Genomic DNA, 22,456 nt, shown 5'->3' with positions numbered 1-22,456 from the left:
CAGTCACACAGTCACAGTCACAGCCACACAGTCACTCAGTCACACAGTCACAGTCAAACAGACACACAGTCACAGTCACACAGGCACACAGTCACAGTCACACAGTCACAGTCACAGCCACACAGTCACCCAGTCACAAAGTCACAGAGTCACAATCACACAGACACACAGTCACAGTCACACAGTCACAGTCACACAGTCACACAGTCACAGTCACACAGCCACACAGTCACAGTCACACAGTCACAGTCACACAGTCACAGTCACACAGTCACAGTCACAGTCACACAGTCACAGTCACACAGTCACAGAGTCACAGTCACACAGTCACAGTCACACAGTCACACAGTCACACAGCCACATAGCCACACAGTGACACAGACACACAGTCACACACCCACACATCCACACAGCCACACAGTCACACAGTCACACAGTAATAGTCACAGTCACACAGTAAGAAAGTCACACAGTCACACAGACACACAGTCACACAGACACACTGTCACACAGTCACAGTCACACAGTCACAGCCACACAGTCACAGTCACACAGTCACACAGTCACAGTCACAGTCACACAGTCACACAGTCACAGTCACACAGTCACACAGTCACACAATCACACAGTCACACAGTCACAATCACACAGTCACAGCCACACATTCACAGTCACACAGTCACAGTCACACAGTCACAGTCACCCAGTCACCCAGTCACACAGTCACACTGTCACACAGTCACAGTCACACAGTCACAGCCACACAGTCACAGTCACACAGTCACACAGTCACAGTCACAGTCACACAGTCACACAGTCACAGTCACACAGTCACACAGTCACACAATCACACAGTCACACAGTCACAATCACACAGTCACAGCCACACATTCACAGTCACACAGTCACAGTCACACAGTCACAGAGTCACAGTCACAAAGTCATAGTCACACAGGCACACAGTCACAGTCACACAGTCACAGTCACAGCCACACAGTCACAGTCACACAGTCACACAGCCACACTGTCACAAAGTCACAGTCACACAGCCACATAGTCACACAGTCACACAGTCACAGTCACACAGTCACAGTCACACAGTCACAGTCACACAGTCACACAATCACACAGTCACACAGTCACAGTCACACAGTCACACAGTCACACAGTCACAGTCACAGCCACACAGTCACACAGTCACAGTCACACAGTCACACAGTCACAGTCACACAGACACACAGTCACAGTCACACTCACAGTCACACAGTCACACAGCCACACAGTCACACAGTCACAGTCACACAGCCACACAGTCTCACAGTCACACAGTCACAGTTACACAGTAACAGTCACACAGTCACAGTCACACAGTCACACAGTCACAGTCACACAGTCACACAGTCACACAGTCACACAGTCACAGTCACATAGTCACAGTCACACAGTCACTCAGTCACTCAGTCACAGTCAGAGTCACACAGTCACACAGTCACAGTCACACAGTCACACAGTCACACAGTCACACAGTCACAGTCCCACAGTCCAAGAGTCACAGTCACACAGTCACTGTCACACAGTCACAGTCACATGTCACAGCCACACAGTCACACATTCACAGTCACACAGCCACAGTCACAAGTCACAGTCACAGTCACACATTCACAGTCACACAGTCACAGTCACCCATTCACCCAGTCACCCATTCACACAGTCACACAGTCACAGTCACACAGTCACAGTCACACAGTCACAGTCACACAGTCACACAGTCACACAGTCACAGTCCACAGTCACAGTCAGAGTCACACAGTCACAGTCACAGTCACACAGTCACAGTCACAGTCACAGTCACACAGTCACAGTCACAGTCACAGAGTCACAGTCACAGTCACACAGTCACAGTCACAGTCACAGTCACACAGTCACAGTCACAGTCACACAGTCACAGTCACAGTCACAGTCACACAGTCACACAGTCACACAGTCACAGTCACACAGTCACAGTTACAGTTCCACAGTCACAGTCACAGTCACACAGTCACAGTCACAGTCCCACAGTCACAGTCACACAGTCACACAGTCACAGTCACAGTCACACAGTCACAGTCACACAGTCACACAGTCACAGTCACACAGTCACACAGTCACAGTCACAGTCACACAGGCACAGTCACACAGTCACAGTCACACAGTCACACAGTCACACAGTCACAGTCACACAGTCACAGTCTCACAGTCACAGTCACAGTCTCACAGTCACAGTCACAGTCACAGTCACACAGTCACAGTCATAGTCACACAGTCACAGTCACACAGTCACATTCACACAGCCACACAGCCACACAGCCACACAGTCACAGTCACACAGTCACACAGTCACACAGTCACAGTCACACAGTCACACAGTCACACAGTCACACAGTCACAGTCACACAGTCACACAGTCACAGTCACACAGTCACATAGTCACAGTCACACAGTCACAGTCACAAAGTCACAGTCACATGTCACAGCCACACAGTCACACAGTCACAGTCACAGTCACACAGTCACAGTCACACAGTCACAGTCACACAGTCACAGTCACCCAGTCACCCAGTCACACAGTCACACTGTCACACAGTCACAGTCACAGAGTCACAGCCACACAGTCACAGTCACACAGTCACACAGTCACAGTCACACAGTCACACAGTCACACAGTCACAGTCACACAGTCACACAGTCACACAATCACACAGTCACACAGTCACAATCACACTGTCACAGCCACACATTCACAGTCACACAGTCACAGTCACACAGTCACAGAGTCACAGTCACAAAGTCATAGTCACACAGGCACACAGTCACAGTCACACAGTCACAGTCACAGCCACACAGTCACAGTCACACAGTCACACAGCCACACTGTCACAAAGTCACAGTCACACAGCCACATAGTCACACAGTCACACAGTCACAGTCACACAGTCACAGTCACACAGTCACAGTCACACAGTCACACAGTCACACAGTCACACAGTCACAGTCACACAGTCACACAGTCACACAGTCACAGTCACAGCCACACAGTCACACAGTCACAGTCACACAGTCACACAGTCACAGTCACACAGTCACACAGTCACAGTCACACAGACACACAGTCACAGTCACACAGTCACAGTCACACAGTCACACAGCCACACAGTCACACAGTCACAGTCACACAGCCACACAGTCTCACAGTCACACAGTCACAGTTACACAGTAACAGTCACACAGTCACAGTCACACAGTCACACAGTCACAGTCACACAGTCACACAGTCACACAGTCACACAGTCACAGTCACATAGTCACAGTCACACAGTCACTCAGTCACTCAGTCACAGTCAGAGTCACACAGTCACACAGTCACAGTCACACAGTCACACAGTCACACAGTCACACAGTCACAGTCCCACAGTCCAAGAGTCACAGTCACACAGTCACTGTCACACAGTCACAGTCACATGTCACAGCCACACAGTCACACATTCACAGTCACACAGCCACAGTCACAAGTCACAGTCACAGTCACACATTCACAGTCACACAGTCACAGTCACCCATTCACCCAGTCACCCAGTCACACAGTCACACAGTCACAGTCACACAGTCACAGTCACACAGTCACAGTCACACAGTCACACAGTCACACAGTCACAGTCCACAGTCACAGTCAGAGTCACACAGTCACAGTCACACAGTCACAGTCACAGTCACAGTCACACAGTCACAGTCACAGTCACACAGTCACAGTCACAGTCACACAGTCACAGTCACACAGACACACAGTCACACAGTCACAGTCAGGGTCACACAGTCACACAGTCACACAGTCACACAGTCACAGTCACACAGTCACAGTCACACCGTCACAGTCACAGCCACACAGTCACTCAGTCACAAAGTCACACAGCCACACAGTCACATAGTCAGACAGTCACAGTCACACAGACACACAGTCACAGTCACACAGTCACACAGTCAAAGTCACAGTCACACAGTCACACAGTCACAATCACACAGTTACAGTCACACAGTCACACAGTCACAGTCACAGCCACACAGTCACTCAGTCACACAGTCAGAGTCACACAGACACACAGTCACAGTCACAGAGTCACACAGTCACAGTCACACAGTCACAGTCACAGCCACACAGTCACCCAGTCACAAAGGCACAGAGTCACAATCACACAGACACACAGTCACAGTCACACAGTCACAGTCAGACAGTCACACAGTCACAGTCACACCGTCACACAGCCACACAGTCACACAGTCACACAGTCATAGTCACACAGTCACAGTCACACAGTCACAGTCAGACAGTCACACAGTCACACGGTCACAGTCACACAGACACACAGTCACACAGTCACACAGTCACAGTCACGCAGTCACAGTCACAGTCATTCAGTCACACAGTCACAGTCACACAGACAACAAGTCACAGTCACACCGTCACACAGTCACAGTCACACAGTCACAGAGTCACACAGTCACACAGTCACACAGTCACACAGTCACAGTCACACAGTCACACAGTCACAGTCACACAGTCACAGTCACACAGTCACACAGTCACAGTCACACAGTCACAAAGTCACAGTCATACAGACACACAGTCACACAGTCACAGTCACACAGACACACAGTCACACAGTCACACAGTCATACAGACACACAGTCACAGTCCCACTGTCCCATAGTCACAGTCACACAGTCACGCAGACACACAGCCACACAGTCACACAGTCACCCAGCCACCCAGCCACACAGTCACCCAGCCACCCAGCCACCCAGCCACCCAGTCACCCAGTCACCCAGCCACCCAGCCACCCAGCCACCCAGTCACCCAGCCACCCAGTCACCCAGTCACCCAGCCACACAGCCACTGAGCCACACAGTCACTGAGCCACCCAGCCACACAGCCACCCAGGCACTGAGCCACCCATTCACCCAGTCACCCAGCCAATGAGCCACCCAACCACACAGCCACCCAGTCACACAGCCACACAGTCACACAGTCACAGTCACACAGTCACAGTCGCACAGTCACAGTCACATGGTCACAGTCACACAGTCACATGGTCACAGTCACACAGACACACAGTCACACAGTCACACAGTCACAGTCACACAGTCAAAGTCACAGTCACACAGTCACACAGTCACACAGTCACACAGTCACAGTCACACAGTCACACAGTCACAGTCACACAGTCACAGTCACACAGTCACACAGTCACAATCACACAGTCACACAGTCACACAGTCACAGTCACACAGACACACCTTCACAGAGTCACAGTCAGAGTCACAGAGTCACACAGTCATACAGACACACAGTCACACAGACACACAGCCACACAGTCACACAGCCACACAGCCACACAGTCACACAGTCACACAGTCACACAGTCACAGTCACAGCCACACAGTCACACAGTCCCACAGTCACAGTCACACAGTCACACAGACACACAGTCACACAGACACAAGTCACAAAGTCACACAGCCACACAGCCACACAGTCACACAGTCACACAGTCACAGTCACACAGTCACACAGTCACAGTCACAGTCACACAGTCACAGTCACATAGTTACAGTCACACAGTCACAGTCACAGTCACACAGTCACTCAGTCACACAGTCACAGTCACACAGACACACAGTCACAGTCACACAGTCACACAGTCACAGTCACACAGTCACAGTCACAGCCACACAGGCACCCAGTCACACAGTCACACAGTCACAGTCACACAGACACACAGTCACAGTCACACAGTCACAGTCACACAGTCACCCAGTCACACAGTCACACTGTCACACAGTCACAGTCACACAGTCACAGCCACACAGTCACAGTCACACAGTCACACAGTCACAGTCACAGTCACACAGTCACACAGTCACAGTCACACAGTCACACAATCACACAGTCACACAGTCACAATCACACAGTCACAGCCACACAGTCACAGTCACACAGTCACAGTCACACAGTCACAGAGTCACAGTCACAAAGTCATAGTCACACAGGCACACAGTCACAGTCACACAGTCACAGTCACAGCCACACAGTCACAGTCACACAGTCACACAGCCACACTGTCACAAAGTCACAGTCACACAGCCACATAGTCACACAGTCACACAGTCACAGTCACACAGTCACAGTCACACAGTCACAGTCACACAGTCACACAGTCACACAGTCACAGTCACACAGTCACAGAGTCACAGTCACAGCCACACAGTCACACAGTCACAGTCACACAGTCACACAGTCACAGTCACACAGACACACAGTCACAGTCACACAGTCACAGTCACACAGTCACACAGCCACACAGTCACACAGTCACAGTCACACAGCCACACAGTCTCACAGTCACACAGTCACAGTCACACAGTCACAGTCACACAGTCACAGTCACACAGTCACACAGTCACAGTCACACAGTCACACAGTCACACAGTCACACAGTCACAGTCACAGTCACACAGTCACAGTCACACAGTCACTCAGTCACTCAGTCACAGTCACAGTCACACAGTCACACAGTCACAGTCACACAGTCACACAGTCACACAGTCACACAGTCACAGTCCCACAGTCCAACAGTCACAGTCACACAGTCACTGTCACACAGTCACAGTCACATGTCACAGCCACACAGTCACACAGTCACAGTCACACAGCCACAGTCACAAGTCACAGTCACAGTCACACAGTCACAGTCACCCAGTCACCCAGTCACCCAGTCACACAGTCACACAGTCACACAGTCACAGTCACACAGTCACAGCCACATAGTCACAGTCACACAGTCACACAGTCACACAGTCACAGTCACACAGTCACAGTCACACAGTCACAGTCACACAGTCACAGTCACAGTCACAGTCACAGTCACACAGTCACAGTCACATAGTCACACAGCCACATAGCCACACAGTCACACAGACACACAGTCACACAGTCACACACCCACACAGCCACACAGCCGCACAGTCACACAGTCACACAGTCATAGTCACAGTCACACAGTCAGAAAGTCACACAGTCACACAGCCACAGTCACACAGACACACAGTCACACAGTCACACAGTCACAGTCACACAGTCACAGTCACAGTCACACAGTCACAGTCACACAGTCACAGTCACAGCCACACAGTCACAGTCACACAGTCTCACAGTCACAGTCACAGAGTCACAGTCACACAGTCACAGTCACACAGTCACACAGTCACAATCACAGTCACACAGTCACAGTCACACAGTCACACAGTCACAGTCACAGTCACACAGCCACATAGCCACACAGTCACAGTCACACAGTCACACAGCCACATAGCCACACAGTCACACAGACACACAGTCACACAGTCACACACCCACACAGCCACACAGCCACACAGTCACACAGTCACACCGTCATAGTCATAGTCACACAGTCAGAATGTCACACAGTCACACAGACACACAGTCACACAGACACACAGACACACAGTCACACAGTCACACAGTCACAGTCACACAGACACACAGCCACACAGTCACACAGTCACAGTCACACAGTCACAGTCACACAGTCACACAGTCACAGTCACACAGTCGCAGTCACACAATCACACAGACACACAGTCACACAGTCACACTGTCACAGTCACACAGTCACAGTCACACAGTCACACAGTCACACAGCCACACAGCCACACAGTCACACAGACACACAGTCACACAGTCACACACCCACACAGCCACACAGACACACAGTCACACAGTCATAGTCACAGTCACACAGTCGAAAGTCACACAGTCACACAGACACACAGTCACACAGACACACAGACACACAGTCACACAGTCACACAGTCACACAGTCACAGTCACACAGTCACAGTCACACAGTCACACAGTCACACAGTCACAGTCACATAGACACACAGTCACAGTCACACAGTCACACAGCCACACAGTCACACAGTCACACAGTCACAGTCACACAGTCACAGTCACACAGTCACACAGTCACAGTCACACAGTCACACAGCCACCCAACCAGCTGCAGAGTAAGAAGGAAAGAAAAATATATAGAAAAAGAAAGGTAAAAAGCCTAAGGTAAAGCGTAGTCAAAGAGACATGGGATAATTGAAGTTACATTGGCTAGAAACAAGCCATGCTGAGGCTGGGCATTTGTAGATAAAAATGACTCTGCATATATTTATGTGGGAGCTAAGTGGTGGGCCCCCAAAGAGTTAACAACCAAAACAAAGAACCACACTGGTAGGTTGGCCATGCTCCAGTTGTTGGCCCCAAGGCCATTCATACGTGAGCAGCGCAAGCTGGATTCAGTAGTGTGTAAGGTGGGACACATGGAATTGTATGTTACGGGGGTGAATCTGGGAGAAGTTAGTGTAAGGAGTAGAAGGTAAACGTGCTCAGAATGCATTGTATGTATGTATGGAGTTTCAAAGAATCTATAAAATATACAAAATGATATGACTTCAGTAAAAATGATAATAGACACATATAATACAGTTCGACCCTAAGAGAGACATACATGGGTTTACATAGGAAGGTGAAAAAGACAAGATCTCCTGAGTGAATGGGAGTATGGGGGTCACAGGAGAGGGTAGAAGGGGAAAGGGGATGAGGGGAGAGGAGTGGAGGAAAACGTATAGCTCAATAAAAATAAAAAAAGAAAAAATACACTTTCTAACTATGTAAGTGATATTAATTCCTCCCTCTTCTCCTCAGAGGCTGTTGTCCCAGTTCCTCGGCAGCCCTGCAGGGTCTCTCTTCCACCTTCTATGCTTTACAGGGTCTCGCTAGGGAGCCCTAGAGCTCTGTGCACCGTCGTCCTTGAGATCCTCCTGCCTCTGCAGCAGGAGTGCCGGGATCACGGGTACGCGCCACCGCGCCCAGCTTTGTTCTATTTATTTCTAACGCACAGTTCAATTACTTATCTCTCTTAGGTGACTCCAGAGCTGATGGTGAAAGCCTGCACATTTTACACTGGACATTTAGTGAAGAGCCATTTTGGGTGAGGATGCGTTTTCTCCGTATTGTTTGTCTTTTATCCCTTCTATTATTCACACAGAGGAAGGCTACCTCTGCCTTCTGTGCGTCTCTTATATTTGATGAGCTTGTACTTAGTTAAAATACTGCTCCTCTGAAACACAGCTTGTCTAAAATCCTTGCGTTTGTATATGTTTGGGAATTTAAATTCCCTTTTTAAAAAAAATCATCGTGAAGGTTATTCTCTGTGTAAATTGAAGTTATGAGGATGATGTTATCCCAAGATGTGTTTATTATAACATCTTAATTAGCAGAACTTCTTCAAGTTGTGTGTGTGTGTGTGCGTGTGTGCTGTGATTTTGAGGGAGTAAAAGACATCTCATTTTTTATTCCACTTCTTTTATTTTTGACTCTATTACCCTAGTCTCAAAGTATTATTTTGAGAGTAATGTATTTCTGTATCTTTTGCCTGCAGTGGTTGGAAGGAGGTCGCAATACCTCGTGCAAATCAGGAGGCAATCATGGCCGAAAAAATGAACAGAGCAATAGAACATTACAATGCTAGATGTCTGAAATCATTTTTCATTCACTGGTTCTCCTATGTGAAGACCACAAGAGAAAGACTTGTAGGTAAATGTCCACCCCACAGCACCTAGTTTGGGCATTCAATTATACTGCCAACCAGCATACCAACCGTTAAACCTAGAGAGCGCGTAGCTTGGGTGCAGCTGGGAAAGCTGCCTGCTCCCCAGCCTATTTGCTCTTCCTGGCTCCTGTGTTCGAGTTATGGGCCTCTAACGTGTATCACACAATCCATTTAATTCTAGAACACATAATTCTGAATATCCGAATACTATGTAGTGGTTATGTTTCTTATGAAATGCTTAGAAGTCCAAGTTTTGTAAAAGATAAATTTGTTTTTTTAAAAAGGCAATATATATGTAGGTGACATAGTCAGCTACAACCAATCTGAGAAAAGTTGGGGCTGTCTTGAGCCTCATGATGTTTATTTAGCATGCCCTGGCTGGTATATAGAGTGGGTATTAGCAATATTCTATGCTGTATATATTGTAGTTAGATGAGTGTTTAGGAATTCCTTCCCCCTATACAACTATATATATCTTCAGTTTCTAAGGGCACAGGGATATTTACAGGATTAAAAGTCTCTAGAGCGCCATCTAATGCTACAGCAGTAGTTAATTGTGTGATTAAAATGAAGTCCAAGCTGTCAGAAGCATTCGTTCATCCATCTTCAGAGACAGCTCTCGCTACTTGAAATAACCAAGTGCATTTCTTGCAGTTTTGCTGCTCCGGTTGCGAGAGATGTTTTATACCCAAAGGCAAAAATTTATCCTAGCAATATGGAAGGAGAAAGCCAGACAGAGGAGTAAATCAAGAGAAGACGATTTGGTATGATATCAGACACTTTTTTTTTAAAAGAAGGAAATGCCATTTTAACATTTTACTTAAAGATATTGGTGAAGACACTAGGAATTCTTTAATTAATATTGAGATGTCTAAACTGCAAGAGTCTCTGATATGAATAAAATGAAGAAGATAAGGACTCAGTAAATTTTTTCCTTTTCTAAGTAAGATTAAGTTGCTTTTTTTCCAGCATTTAATATGCCAGTTTCAATAGTAAATTTATTTTAATTACTAATGGCTAAACTTGGAGAATTATTTGTAATTAGGAAACCCACTCATAATTTAAGCAATTAAAATAGAGGACCCAAGGAAACACCTGAAAAGTTAAAACTCCCTTCTGTTTTCATTACTTGAGTATTTAATTGCCCTGGTTGTTCTAGAACATTCAGAGTACTTGAGTCAGATACAGAGATAAGCTTGAGATTTGTGCAGTCGTATTATTTAGTAGGCAATGCTTTTAATCTCTTTCAAATACAAAGTTGAGTTAAATAGGAAAGAGGAAAAGAAGTTGGAATTAAGTCTTTGCCCTCCGAGGGCAGGCTCGGCAGTCCCGCTCACCCACAACCTATCAGACTGTTGGGGGAGCCGGTGCCGCGTGTGCAGGAGGAATGTGTGAAGCCTGAGAAACACTGGGGTCTGCCATGCGTGAAGCAGAGGTCCTGCTTTCTAGATGTGTACAACTGACAGACACTGAGTTGGCTTGTTTTGCATGCTACCCCTGTCCTCTTCCTATTGTGGAAACCACTTCACTCTGCTTCTGCCCACGCCACGCTTGCAACCACTGTGTGTACCAAGGTAGTGTTATGACCATCACCTGTGCCGGTCACGGATGTTCTAACGGTGACATAGTCAGCTACAACCAACCTGAGAAAAGTTGGGGCTGTCTTGAGCCTCGTGATGTTTATTTAGCATGCCCTGGCTGGTATGTAGAGTGGGTATTAGCAATATTCTATGCTGTATATATTGTAGTTAGATGAGTGTTTAGGATTTCCTTCCCCCTATACAACTTCTTGGCCAACAGCCACTCTGCAGTCAGTGAGCGAGGGTATGTGCTGGGCACCAAAGCTGTGATCCCTGGCGTGCTGGCTTTCCTGAGAGTATGAGGTAAAGACCTCACACTAAAATTGTGTTGCTCATTGACCCGTAGAAGTGCATTCTCGTTACAGCTTTCAGGAAATGTATCACGTTCAAGCGGGCTTGCTGTAACCAGAAATCAGACAGGTTTCTGAAACCTTTCCTCAACTCCTGTCCTGGCTATCTCCTCGCTAACACTTTCCTTCCGTGTCCCTACACTGGTGATTCTGCTGCTGGACACGCCACTTTGTGACCCACAGTTCTCTCATCTTTGGAGATAACACCAGGTCACATGGCAATCAGCAGCGTGTCCCTGGTGCTAATGTTATGCCAGGTGTGGGCTTTCTAGGCATCATTGCCTTTGACCCTTAGGACAAGCCCGTGGAGTTTATAAGTTATTTTCATTGCAGATTTTAAAGCATGAACTTCAGCTGAGGAAATGGAAGTACAAGCTTTCGAAGTCCAAAGCAGTTGAGGAAAAGCCCATTAGCCCCGAGCAAAGTGCCTCTGACTCGGCCCTGTCGGCTGTGCCTGTGGAATTTGACATCGCAGCGCTGCCGGATCAAGCGATTACGCTGGTGGGTAGGGCTCTGTTGAATGTTTGCAGGCCTTGCGATCTGTGGAGAGCTTGGCGTTAGGGTGAGCGTGTGGTGCCTGTAGCTCCCTCCTTTATAAATTACCTGTCATGACCGCCTTTTCTATTGTAATTCACACTTGTTTGTTATAGTTCCTTATATAGTTTGGCAACATTAACCCTTTATCTAGAATATATTTGAGTATTTCCCTCCACCGCACTTAACGTTGTCTCTTTTGCCTCTCGAGTATTTTGATGTCAAGAAATAAAGCTTAAAATCTATCACTCATTCTAGTAATTTCTCTTTACTGTCAGTGGTCTGAGTGATATCGTACTGCCAACATGTACATCTGTCTGTCTCTCTGACCTATTTTGTCTTTGCGAATATTTCCTTCTTTATCGAGGCTTATGCTATCCATCTTAAGACAACACAGAGGACCTTCAGATAATTTCAGGCTCCTGTGCATATACTTTCAGAACCCACGACAGCAGGCTTTTCTTCCCCTTTTGTGGGGTCAGCACTGTTGAAATAGGTTTGTTTCTTTATAGTCATAGCTCCACAATTCTAAAATTGTGTTTGCTTTAAACATCACCACTCTTGAGCACATTTCTATGTATGACAATGAGCCAGGACGCATAGAAAAGTCTCAGATCCGACAGAGAGTTGTTCTGCCTGAAGAACTGAAGCAGGCCATTCTCTTACAGTCAGCCACCAAGGCAGTCGGACCAGTCCAGATTGTATGTTGTACTCAGTTGTTACGTCTTCTTGATTTTCTTCAGCCCAGATCAATTCCATAGCCTTTAATCTTTGGGCCCTTGAAATGAAAATTACGCAAGTCTTATTATAGGGCATCTCTCAAATTTGGCTTGTTTTACGTTTTCTCATGAGTCAATGCGTGCTGAGTTTTCGTTAGAGTGCACAGCCATGTCGTGTGCCCTTTTCTTTTCATCCTCTCTGTGGCACAGGGTTAATTTAGGCAGCTGTGCTCTCCTGGGCCTTTGACTGCCTTGGGCTCCACAACTGATCCCTCTACTGGCTTGCTGTATGTTACCTTCAGTATGTGTAGGCATGTCCCTTGTATTCCTGATCTCTCCAAGATTTTTATCATGAAGGGGTATTGAAGGGGTATCAAAGGCTTTTTCAGCATCTAATGAGATGATGATGTGTTTTTTCTTTCAGTTTGTTTATATGGTGAATCATTGACAGATTTATGTATGTTGAGCCATGCCTGCATCTCTGGGATGAAGCCTACTTGGTCTTCTTGGTGGATAATCTTTGGATGTGTTCTTGCATTCAGTTTACCAGTATTTTATTGAGTATTTTTGCACCAATTCTCTTGAGAGAAGCTGGTCTGTAATTCTCTTTCTTTCTTGAGTCTTTGTGTGGTTTGGCTATCAGAGTGATTGTGGCCTCATAGAAAGAATTTGGCAATGTTCCTTCTGTTTTCATTGTGTGGAATAATTTGAGGAGTATTGATGTATTGATGTTAGCACTTCTTTGAAAGTCTGGTAGAATTCTGCATTAAAACTGTCTGGCCCTGAACTTTTTTTTTTGGTTGGAAGACTTTTAATAACTGTTTCTGTTTGCTTATGGGTTGTAGGTCTATTTAAATTGCTTATCTGGTCTTGATTTAACTCTGATAAGTGGTATCTATTAAGAAATTTGTCCATTTCTTTTAGATTTTCCAATTTTGTGGAGTACAGGTTTTTGAAGTATGGCCTAATGATTCTCTGGATTTTTTTGGAGTTTGTTGTTATGTCCCTTTTTGTTCCTGATTTTGTTAATTTGGATATTCTCTCTCTGCCTTTCAGTTAGTTTGGATAAGGGGTTGTTTATTTTATTTCTTGAATAACCAACTCTTTGTTTCATTGATTCTTTGTATTGTTCTTTTTGTTTCTATTTTATTGATTTCTGCCCTCCGTTTGATTATTTCCTGCCATCTACTCCTCTTAGGTTTGTTTCAGGGGTGCTATTAGGTCGCTAGTGTGAGGTCTCTCCAAATTCTTCATGCAGGCAGTTAGCGCTCTGAATTTTCCTCTTAGCACTGTTTCATTGTGTCCCATGAGTTTGGGTACGTCGTGTGTTCATTTTTATTGAATTCTATGAAGTCTTTAAGTTCTTTACTGCTTTCTTGACCCAACAGTAACTCGGTGGAGAGTTGTTCAGTTTTCCTGAGTTTGTAAGCTTTCTGTTGTTGAAATACAGCTTTAATCCATGGTGGTCTGATAACAAGGGGTTATTTCAATTTTTTTTTTTGTATCTGATGAGACTTGCTTTGTGGCTGAATATAAGGTCAGTTTTAGAGACGGTCCCATGAGGTGCTGAGAAGAAGGTGTATATATATATATATATATATATATATATATATATATATATATATATATATATATATTTTTTTTTTTTCTGAAATGTTCTGTAGATGTCTCTTAAAACCATTTGAGTCATAAGATCCATCAGTTCTCTTGTTTCTTTGTTGATTTTCTGTCTGGCATACCTGTCTATTGGTAGAATGGGGTGTTAAAGTCTCCCCCTATTAATGTATGAGGTTCGATGTGTGATTTAAGCTTTAGTAATGTTTCTTTTACGAATGTGGGTACCTGTAGGTTTGGGGCATAGATGTAAAGAATTGAGACATTATCTTGGTGGGTATTTCCTTTGATGAGTATGAAATATCCTTCTCCATCTCTTTTGACTAATTTTGGTTAGAAGTCTGTTTTGCTAGATATTAGGTAAACTGCACCAGCTTGCTTCTTGGGTCCATTTGGTTGGAAATTTTTTTCCAACCCTTTCTCTGAAGTAATGTCTTTGATGTTGAGGTGTGTTTCTTGTGTGATGGATCATACCCATTCTGTTAGCCTGTGTCATTTTATGGTGAATAATGTTCATTGATATTGAGGAATATTAATGACCATTGAGTCCTGTTAGTTTTGTTGGTAGTGATGGTCTCTCTCTGTGTGTGTTTCCTTTCTTAGGGTTTTGCTGCTCTGAGATTATCTATTGCCTGCATTTTTGTGGGTATAGTTAACTTTTGGGGATTTTTCTTTTAGTACCTTTTGTAGGGCTGGATTTGTGGATAGATGTTGTTTAAATTGGACTTTGTCATGAAATATCTTATTTTCTCCATCTATGGTGTTGAAAGTTTTGCTGGGTATAGTATTCTGGGCCAGCATCCAAGGTCTCTTAGAGTCTGCAAGACGTCCGTCTGGGCCATTCTGGAATTTAGAGTATCTGTTGAGAAGTCAGGTGCGATTCTAATAGGTCTGCCTTTATATGTTACCTGGTCTTTCCCCCTTGCTGCTTCTAATATTCTTTCTTTGTTCTGTATGCTTAGTGTTTTGATTATTATGTAGGGAGGGGATTTCTGTTCTGCTCCAATTTATTAGGTGTACTGTAAGCTTCTGGTACCTATATAGGCATGTCTTTCTGGCTTGGGAAATTTTCTTCTATGATTTTGTTAAATATATTCTCTGGGTGTTTGAGCTGGGCTTCTTCTCTTTCTTCTATTCCTATTATTCTTAGGTTTGGTCTTTACATAATGTCTCAGATTTCTTGGATGTTTTGGGTTAGGAATTTATTGGATTTAGCATTTTCTTTGACTGATTAATCTATCTCCTCTATTGTGTTTTCAATGCCTGAGATTCTCTCTTCCATCTCTTGTGTTCTGTTGGTGATGCTTGCATCTGTGGTTCCCATGTGCTTACCCAGATTTTCCATTTTCAGGATTCCTTCAATTTGTGTGTTTTCTTCATTGCTTTTATTTCCATTTTCTTGAGCAGTTTGTTTGTTTGATTTAGCTTTCTTGGCATTCATTTAGGGATTTATTGATTTCATCTAATTTTTCTTTGTCTTTTTCTCAGTTTGTAAGGAATTTTATTGTTTTTTTTATTTTTAATCACCTTCATAGAGTTGTTTTAAAGTCATTCTCTTGTGATTCAGCTGCCTTGGAATATCCAGGGCTTGCTGTCATGGGCTAGCTGGGCTCTGGTGGTAACGTATTACCCTGGCTGTTGATTGTCTTCTTTCCCTGGAGTTTAGGCATCCAGTCTGGGGTGATTATAGACCTAGGGGCTGACTTCTGAGTTTGTCTTTGTTTGATGGGTGTTTTGTTCCTTGGTTTCTGTTTCCTTGTTGGTATTCGTTGTGGTCTGCATTTCTAGTGACCCCTGCTCTAGTAGGGAGTCTCTGTCCAAGTTTGGAGCTGGCCTTTTGGTGGTGGGACTCTTTTCTACTGACAGGTGTGGAGTATCTCTCTGACTGTTGTGGTCTGCCCCTGTGGTTCCAGCTGGTGTGGTCTGTATGTGAGCTGCAGAACTCCTTCCTCAGACTGACTGGCGTGGTCTGTATATGAGCTGCGGAACTCCTTCCTCAGACTGGTGTGGTCTGCAGAACTCCTTCCTCAGACTGACTGGCGTGGTCTGTATGTGAGCTGCAGAAGTCGGTCCTCAGACTGGCGTGGCCTGCATGTGAGCTGCAGAAGTCCCTCCTTAGACTGACTGGCATGGCCTGCACTGAGCAGTGCGGATTCCACCGGAGTTGGAAATCTGGGCCCAGCAGTGGCCCAGCAGTGGTCCCGAGGTGGTGCTGTGTTTCAGACTGGTGTGGACTGTACCTGAGCCCCGGTAGTCTGCCAGAGGTGGCAGGAAAGGCTGCCCTCAGGGAGGATGGTGATGTGGGAGGGTTTGGGAGGGGCAGTGGGTCTTGGAGGTTCCAGGAAGTGGAACAGTCCTGCTGGCAGGTGGGTCACTCACCCTCTCAGACTGGTGTGGCTTGCACCAGAGCCATGGACTTCCCTGCAGGTGGGGGCAGGACCCAGCAGGAGTAGGAGGGGGAAGGACAGGTCCTGGGAAACAGGGCAGAAACGTGCAGCTCAGCTGGAATCAGGTCACTCACCTGTTCTTCACACTGTGTGGACTTTGAAACTATGCGGTTTCTAGGTCTGGTTCCACCAACTCGAAACAAGTCAGGTTACCATTTAGTGATCATTTCTTTGGTATCATTTTTTGCTCACTAAGGAATGCTGCTTCCTTAACAACTGGTTGTGTTCATGTACAGTCAGACAACCTGCCAGCCAAACTCAGAGCTGACGGGAGGGTTGGCAAAGACCATTTTCAATGATAGTGTAAGCATTGGGTACACAACACAGTGGGAAGCCTCTAGCTGACGAACTTAAAGTCTGAATAATATATCTAAGTAATGCAGTTGTTTGATTAGCTAACGGTGGAAGCCTTGCCTTACGATGTAAGTAGCTGTGGCTCTTTGTTTGCAAAAGATACAAAGCATGTAGACTTGCAGAAACAGCTATGAAATCACCTTCAGATTTTACAGCACCATTGACTCATCTCACTTGGGAAAAAATCCTAAAACCTGAATAGCTATTAAAGCATGGCCAGACTGGGTACATGTGTGTGTGTGTGTGTGTGTGTGTGTGTGTGTGTGTGTGCGCGCGAGAAACAGATGGTCCAGGCCTGTAGGGCTCAGTTACTTGGAACTGTAAAAATCAAAGAGTATGTTCAATGACTTCTCAGACCCATGTTTTGATAACCCTATGGGTCAGCCTGACCTTAACGAACCAAGCAGAACTTGATTGAACGTTCTGTGGCTCTGTCCCAAACAAGCTTCAGACTGGAGAAGCTATTCCAGACTGCTGTGCTATCACGGAACGATGTGTTCGTTGGCTTGATCTGTGGTGTGATGAAAACATTGGTGACACAAAGCATTTCAGAATTTCTTCCAGGGACAGTTTATCTTGGTAGGAGTTGCCCTACCCCGGAGCGCGTTCCCATTGTCTCAGCCTCAGGGATGCTAGCAAGTTAAGAGTTTCTACACTTGATTTTAATCTACAGCTTTCGTGAGTTTCCTCAGGAACCAGGCTTGCAACAGTGATGATCACAGGAGAGCTGAAAACTGCCCCGCAGAGGAAGGCGGCTGTGGCTGATGGTGCAGCTGGCTGTGCCATCCTGGGCTGCTTATCTTTCTAGTCCCAGCGTGTCTCATGGTGGATGTGCAGGATGAAACCCTCTATGTTTGCTCCTATAAAGACCAGCTAGTGTTTTCAAAATGCTGGAGCAATGCCCGGCTTATAGCAAGCTCTCAGTTGCTATCTGCTATAACGTGTTGGACTAAGTGCTGAATTGAAGGCGTGAGGTGGAAAGTCTGCAAGCCTGGATTCCCAACATAGCTCTGCTGGTTCTCTTAGCTCGCTGACTCCTCAATCCGAAGAGGGTGGCCTGCATGGTGTCTGTATGTGCCTGTAAATCCGAGATGGAAACATGAAACACACAAGGAGAAAGTGTTGGTGGAAATTCAGAAGGAAAATCGCGGAGGCTTCGTGTGTGTGTGTGTGTGTGTGTGGGTGTGTGTGTGTGTGTGCTCATCCTTGCCCTGAGTGTTACTCCGACATGTGGATAGCTTACCTGGGGCTTTCTCCATGTGCCGGCTTACAGGGCTCCATCAGAGAGGCTCCTCCTAACCACAACCACTGAAACTCCCCGTGCTGTGGAGGCGTGGTGTTCCTGGGGATAGTTACTGACTGCAAACAAGGAACAAGAGGAGGACAGGGGTTGAGAGGAAGGTTTATCCTACATGTGAGAGAGAGCACAGCCAGAGGCAGACAGAGTCCCGCGTGGACATGGTCAGACTGAGCTGGGCCATGGGAGGATATGGGCCTGGGAGAGCAAGGAAGGAGCCGCCAACCAAGAGACAGGCAAAATAGTCAAAAGGACCAGTGTGCCCCAAATGACTAGGTTATATAGGGAACGGCAGCCAGCCCCTGGTTTGGAGAAGTTGGGGGTAGATGGTGGTGTTTGCCAACCAGGAAGACCCCTTAACAAGTAGGGGCTGAGGGATACTGGGAGAACCTGGTGGCCAGAGCCAGCTTTGATGTGTTAATAAGCACCTTAGCCTTTGTTCAAGGTTTGAGACCTAACAGTTACCATTATGAACAGTTTCTAATTCTTTAGATCTCCTTGTTTCTTGTCTGTTTCTTCCATCATCATAAACTCTTTAAATTCCAGTGTCATATTTTTAAAAAATAATTAAACTTTTTTATTTATTCTTGCAGCAATGGCCAAGGGGTGGGTCCAGTTCTCCTGCTTTCACGCTCTCAGGGTCAGCTTTCCCGCACCGGCACCACCAGGGGCAGCTCTACTGTGTTGCCTGGCAAGGTGCAAGGGCCTCTCTCCTGAGTGCTGGAGCTGGAGAGGGGAAGGGTCAGCTCCCTCAACTCGCGGGCACTGAGGGGTAAGGAGTAAGGGGGACATAGCTCCCCTGCCCATGCCTCCGCGTGATAGATAGTAGTGGGGCTACCTCTCCCATTCTCGGTCTTTGGAGCCGACTCAGCCCCAACAGGGTTAGCTTTACTGGGCTGCCCGTGTGAGGTACAGGGTCTGCTTTCTTGAATGCTGCAACTTGTTGAAGTTGACGTTGGGTGTCTTCCTTGATCACTATTTATTGAGGCTAGGTCTCTTGCCAAGCCTGGACCTCACGATTCTGGCAGTCTGTCTAGACCATGTCACCTGCCATGGAGAGAGGAAGGGGATGAAGCCTGCAGGCAGGGCGTTTTTTTAAGAACCAACACGAGAGCAATGGAGTGGGAACAAAAAGGGAAGGATGTGAGCGGGAAATGAAGAGAATCCTGGGCCAGATGGCGTGGAAAGTAGAAGAGCGAGCGAGGCAGTCGGGGCCTTGACAGGGAAGCCTTAGGGCGTGCGGAGTGTGGCCTGCGGAGCGTGGCCTGCCCCGGAAGGAGGCATCAAGAAGGGACCAGCTTCTCTACTGATCTTACAGGCACGATTAGCTCCCAAAAGCCTTGCTATACGCCTTTCTTTCCAGACCGTACAGTGTTACATTTAAATGTGATGAAAACGGGTTCATTTCAGCAGTTCACCCTCTGTCTTAGCTGCCTTGTAATCAGTACTGAGGCGATTTATCGATGAACCCCCAAGTCCAGGCTTTCTTTATGTCCGGAAGGTAATCCTCTGGTTTGCACTGAAGCTGTGTTGCCAACAACACTTCCCACGCCTTCCTTCATTCACTGCCTTCAATATCTTTCTTTGAAAATTCCCTTAAGATTTATATATGTGTTCAGCTGACTCCTTTCCTAAAAAGGCATTTCTGGGGCTTGTGTGTTGTCAAACTTCTTGACATACCCCCCTCAAAGCCTGTTTTGAAGAGATCTCCCTGGGTGTTCCAGTGGCTCAAGCCACCAGGTGGTTTCTGAAATAGAGCGCGTCATTTCCTTTCTCCTGTATCCGCTCAGTGCTGGCTCTAGTGCATCCTGTTTGTAGACAGTGGCGCCATTGTCTGCCCCACTGCTTCAGGAAGTACTTGGTTATCCAAGCACAAGATACATTCTTGGACTCTGGCTTTCCCCAACGTAACTTCTCCGTGTAGGGCTCTCGTTCTGCTTCTTCCTCGCCAGGCCTAGTCCTGCTCAGACACAACTCGGATGTGATTTCTTCCAGACAGGCTCTTCCTTTATCTTCTCTCCCTCAGTCGGTGTGCCCAGAGTCCCAGAGGTAATTCTTGGTATACGTTCGCCCCACCCACGTCTGTGCTGCTGGGCTTTGGGGCAGAGTTGTAATTGCTGTGGATGCACAATGCTTAGATGCTCACCGCTTTACACTCATCTTTGATTAGGCCCTTCTTGAAATGTCGTTTTCTATTTGCTTTGCCATGAAAGTTTTTAGTTCTGTTCTCCGGAAATTGCTTCTCTGTCTTCATGATGTTTCTTGCTCCCAGTCCTACCTCCCATGAGCTGTGTCTGACTGTGTCTGACTGTGTCTGACTGTGTCTGACTGTGTCTGACCGTGTCTGACTGTGCCCCTAGATGATGACCTTGGCCCTTTTCCATAGATTCTCACTGGGTCGTAGTAGCCACAGTGAGACTTTTTCAATGCTGTAACGATGAGACTGATTTCCAGCTCCTAGCATTTGGGACTTTATGTATGTAAGGTTGTGATAGCTCTGATGCACAGCAATATTTGATAAGTAAGTTGGTTTGGGGAGCAGAGGAATGTAATTTTAGAATAGTTGAATTTTAAACAACAATGAGGAGTTTAGTTAGAAAGCCCCAGAAACTGCTGAGAATTTATAAGGCCGCGGAATTCTACATTAAGAACAATTTGAGCTGTGCCGTCTCTCTGCCAGGACGGCGTCTTTACTGACGCTCTTTAAGTTTTAGAGAGCAGGAGAGAGCCCTCTGCATCTGAGTTTGGAACCAAGTGTGAGTAGAAAGTTGGAAGACGAGCAGACCCAGGTGATAAGAGGTGGTGGCTGAGGCCCAGTGGCCCAGACTGGGATGTTAGTCCTACGTCCACACATCAGAAAACTTCACCCTCAGTCACGGCACAGTTGAGTCCCCCAGAGCAGACCAGACGAGTTCATCCTGCACTCAGATTACAGGGGCATTAGCAGGACCTGGGCGGTGTCCTGGTTCTGTCCCCTGAACTAATCAGGTATGCTCCGTTTGGGAGGAGTTGGGGGCAGAGAGAGAGATGCACCGGGTTGCTGACTGTTTCCAGATGGAGGAAGGAGGCTAAGGGATGAAGTAACGCTTGTGCAGCTGTGCTTCGGTGTTCTCTGTGCCACAGAGTCTGCTGACTGAACATCCCTTTCCAATCTGGGGAGGATTAGATAATTAGAAAGTTGTTCTTATATCAAAGCAAAGCAAATGCCTCGCCACTATGTTTCGCCCCTGGTTCTTTCTGCTGCATTCATGGACTTTAAGCGTGGTTACAATCTTCTTTTCTAGTTTCTTTTACTTACTAGTTCTTGGTTCATTCAATTGTTCTGCAGTAGTGTCTGATCTCATTTCTCTGTTTCCCTCCCTGACACCCTTTCAGCTGCCATCTTTTAAGAATTTAGAAAACGTGTTGGTTCCTCATAATGTTGACTGGGCCATGTTTATCCCCATTCTGAGCTGACCAAACCTCCTGAATGGCAAGGGAGATGAGCTTTAGGTAATAGCTTACCTGGATCATGTATGCACTTACAACTGGACTCTCCCCTTGTCCTGGTCCTATTGTTAGAGGAAACTACATATAACAACGTGTAGCCATATGATTTATTACTCAACACAGAGTCAGAATCAGTGGGAAGCAGCATCCTTAGGTGTCTCTTGGGTACCAAGGTTCAAGTTAATCCTCTTGCATGAGAAGCACACTCTCTCAGTGGGAGATACCTAGACCACTTGAGTAGTATCAGTTCTGTTTGCTTTATTGTGGAGAACTGCATTATCATGCTGTTTGCAAAATGAACTTCTGAACAGAGAGTACGCTGTGCTGAGACTTGTAAGTCCCAGAGCCCACTGTGT

At 46.5% G+C, this 22,456-nt stretch overlaps 1 protein-coding gene across 1 annotated transcript in view; it reads left to right on the top strand.

The window, feature by feature from the left end:
• Positions 1–22,456, top strand: part of LOC121434711 (dynein regulatory complex subunit 6-like) — a 182,443-nt gene that overhangs the window by 42,913 nt on the left and 117,074 nt on the right. The window contains exons 4-7 of the mRNA XM_041633614.1: positions 9,028–9,095; positions 9,546–9,700; positions 10,371–10,480; positions 11,980–12,147. Coding sequence (XP_041489548.1) covers positions 9,028–9,095; positions 9,546–9,700; positions 10,371–10,480; positions 11,980–12,147 — 501 coding nt within the window. The remainder of the gene's footprint in view (positions 1–9,027; positions 9,096–9,545; positions 9,701–10,370; positions 10,481–11,979; positions 12,148–22,456) is intronic.

The sequence above is a fragment of the Microtus oregoni genome, unplaced genomic scaffold (assembly GCF_018167655.1).
Source record: "Microtus oregoni isolate MIOR12 unplaced genomic scaffold, Mior012 000044F_ref0000062, whole genome shotgun sequence".
In the NCBI taxonomy this organism is placed as follows: Eukaryota; Metazoa; Chordata; class Mammalia; order Rodentia; family Cricetidae; genus Microtus; species Microtus oregoni.
Note: the sequence above shows the minus strand (reverse complement) of the source record. Positions and strands in the feature narration are given on the sequence as shown.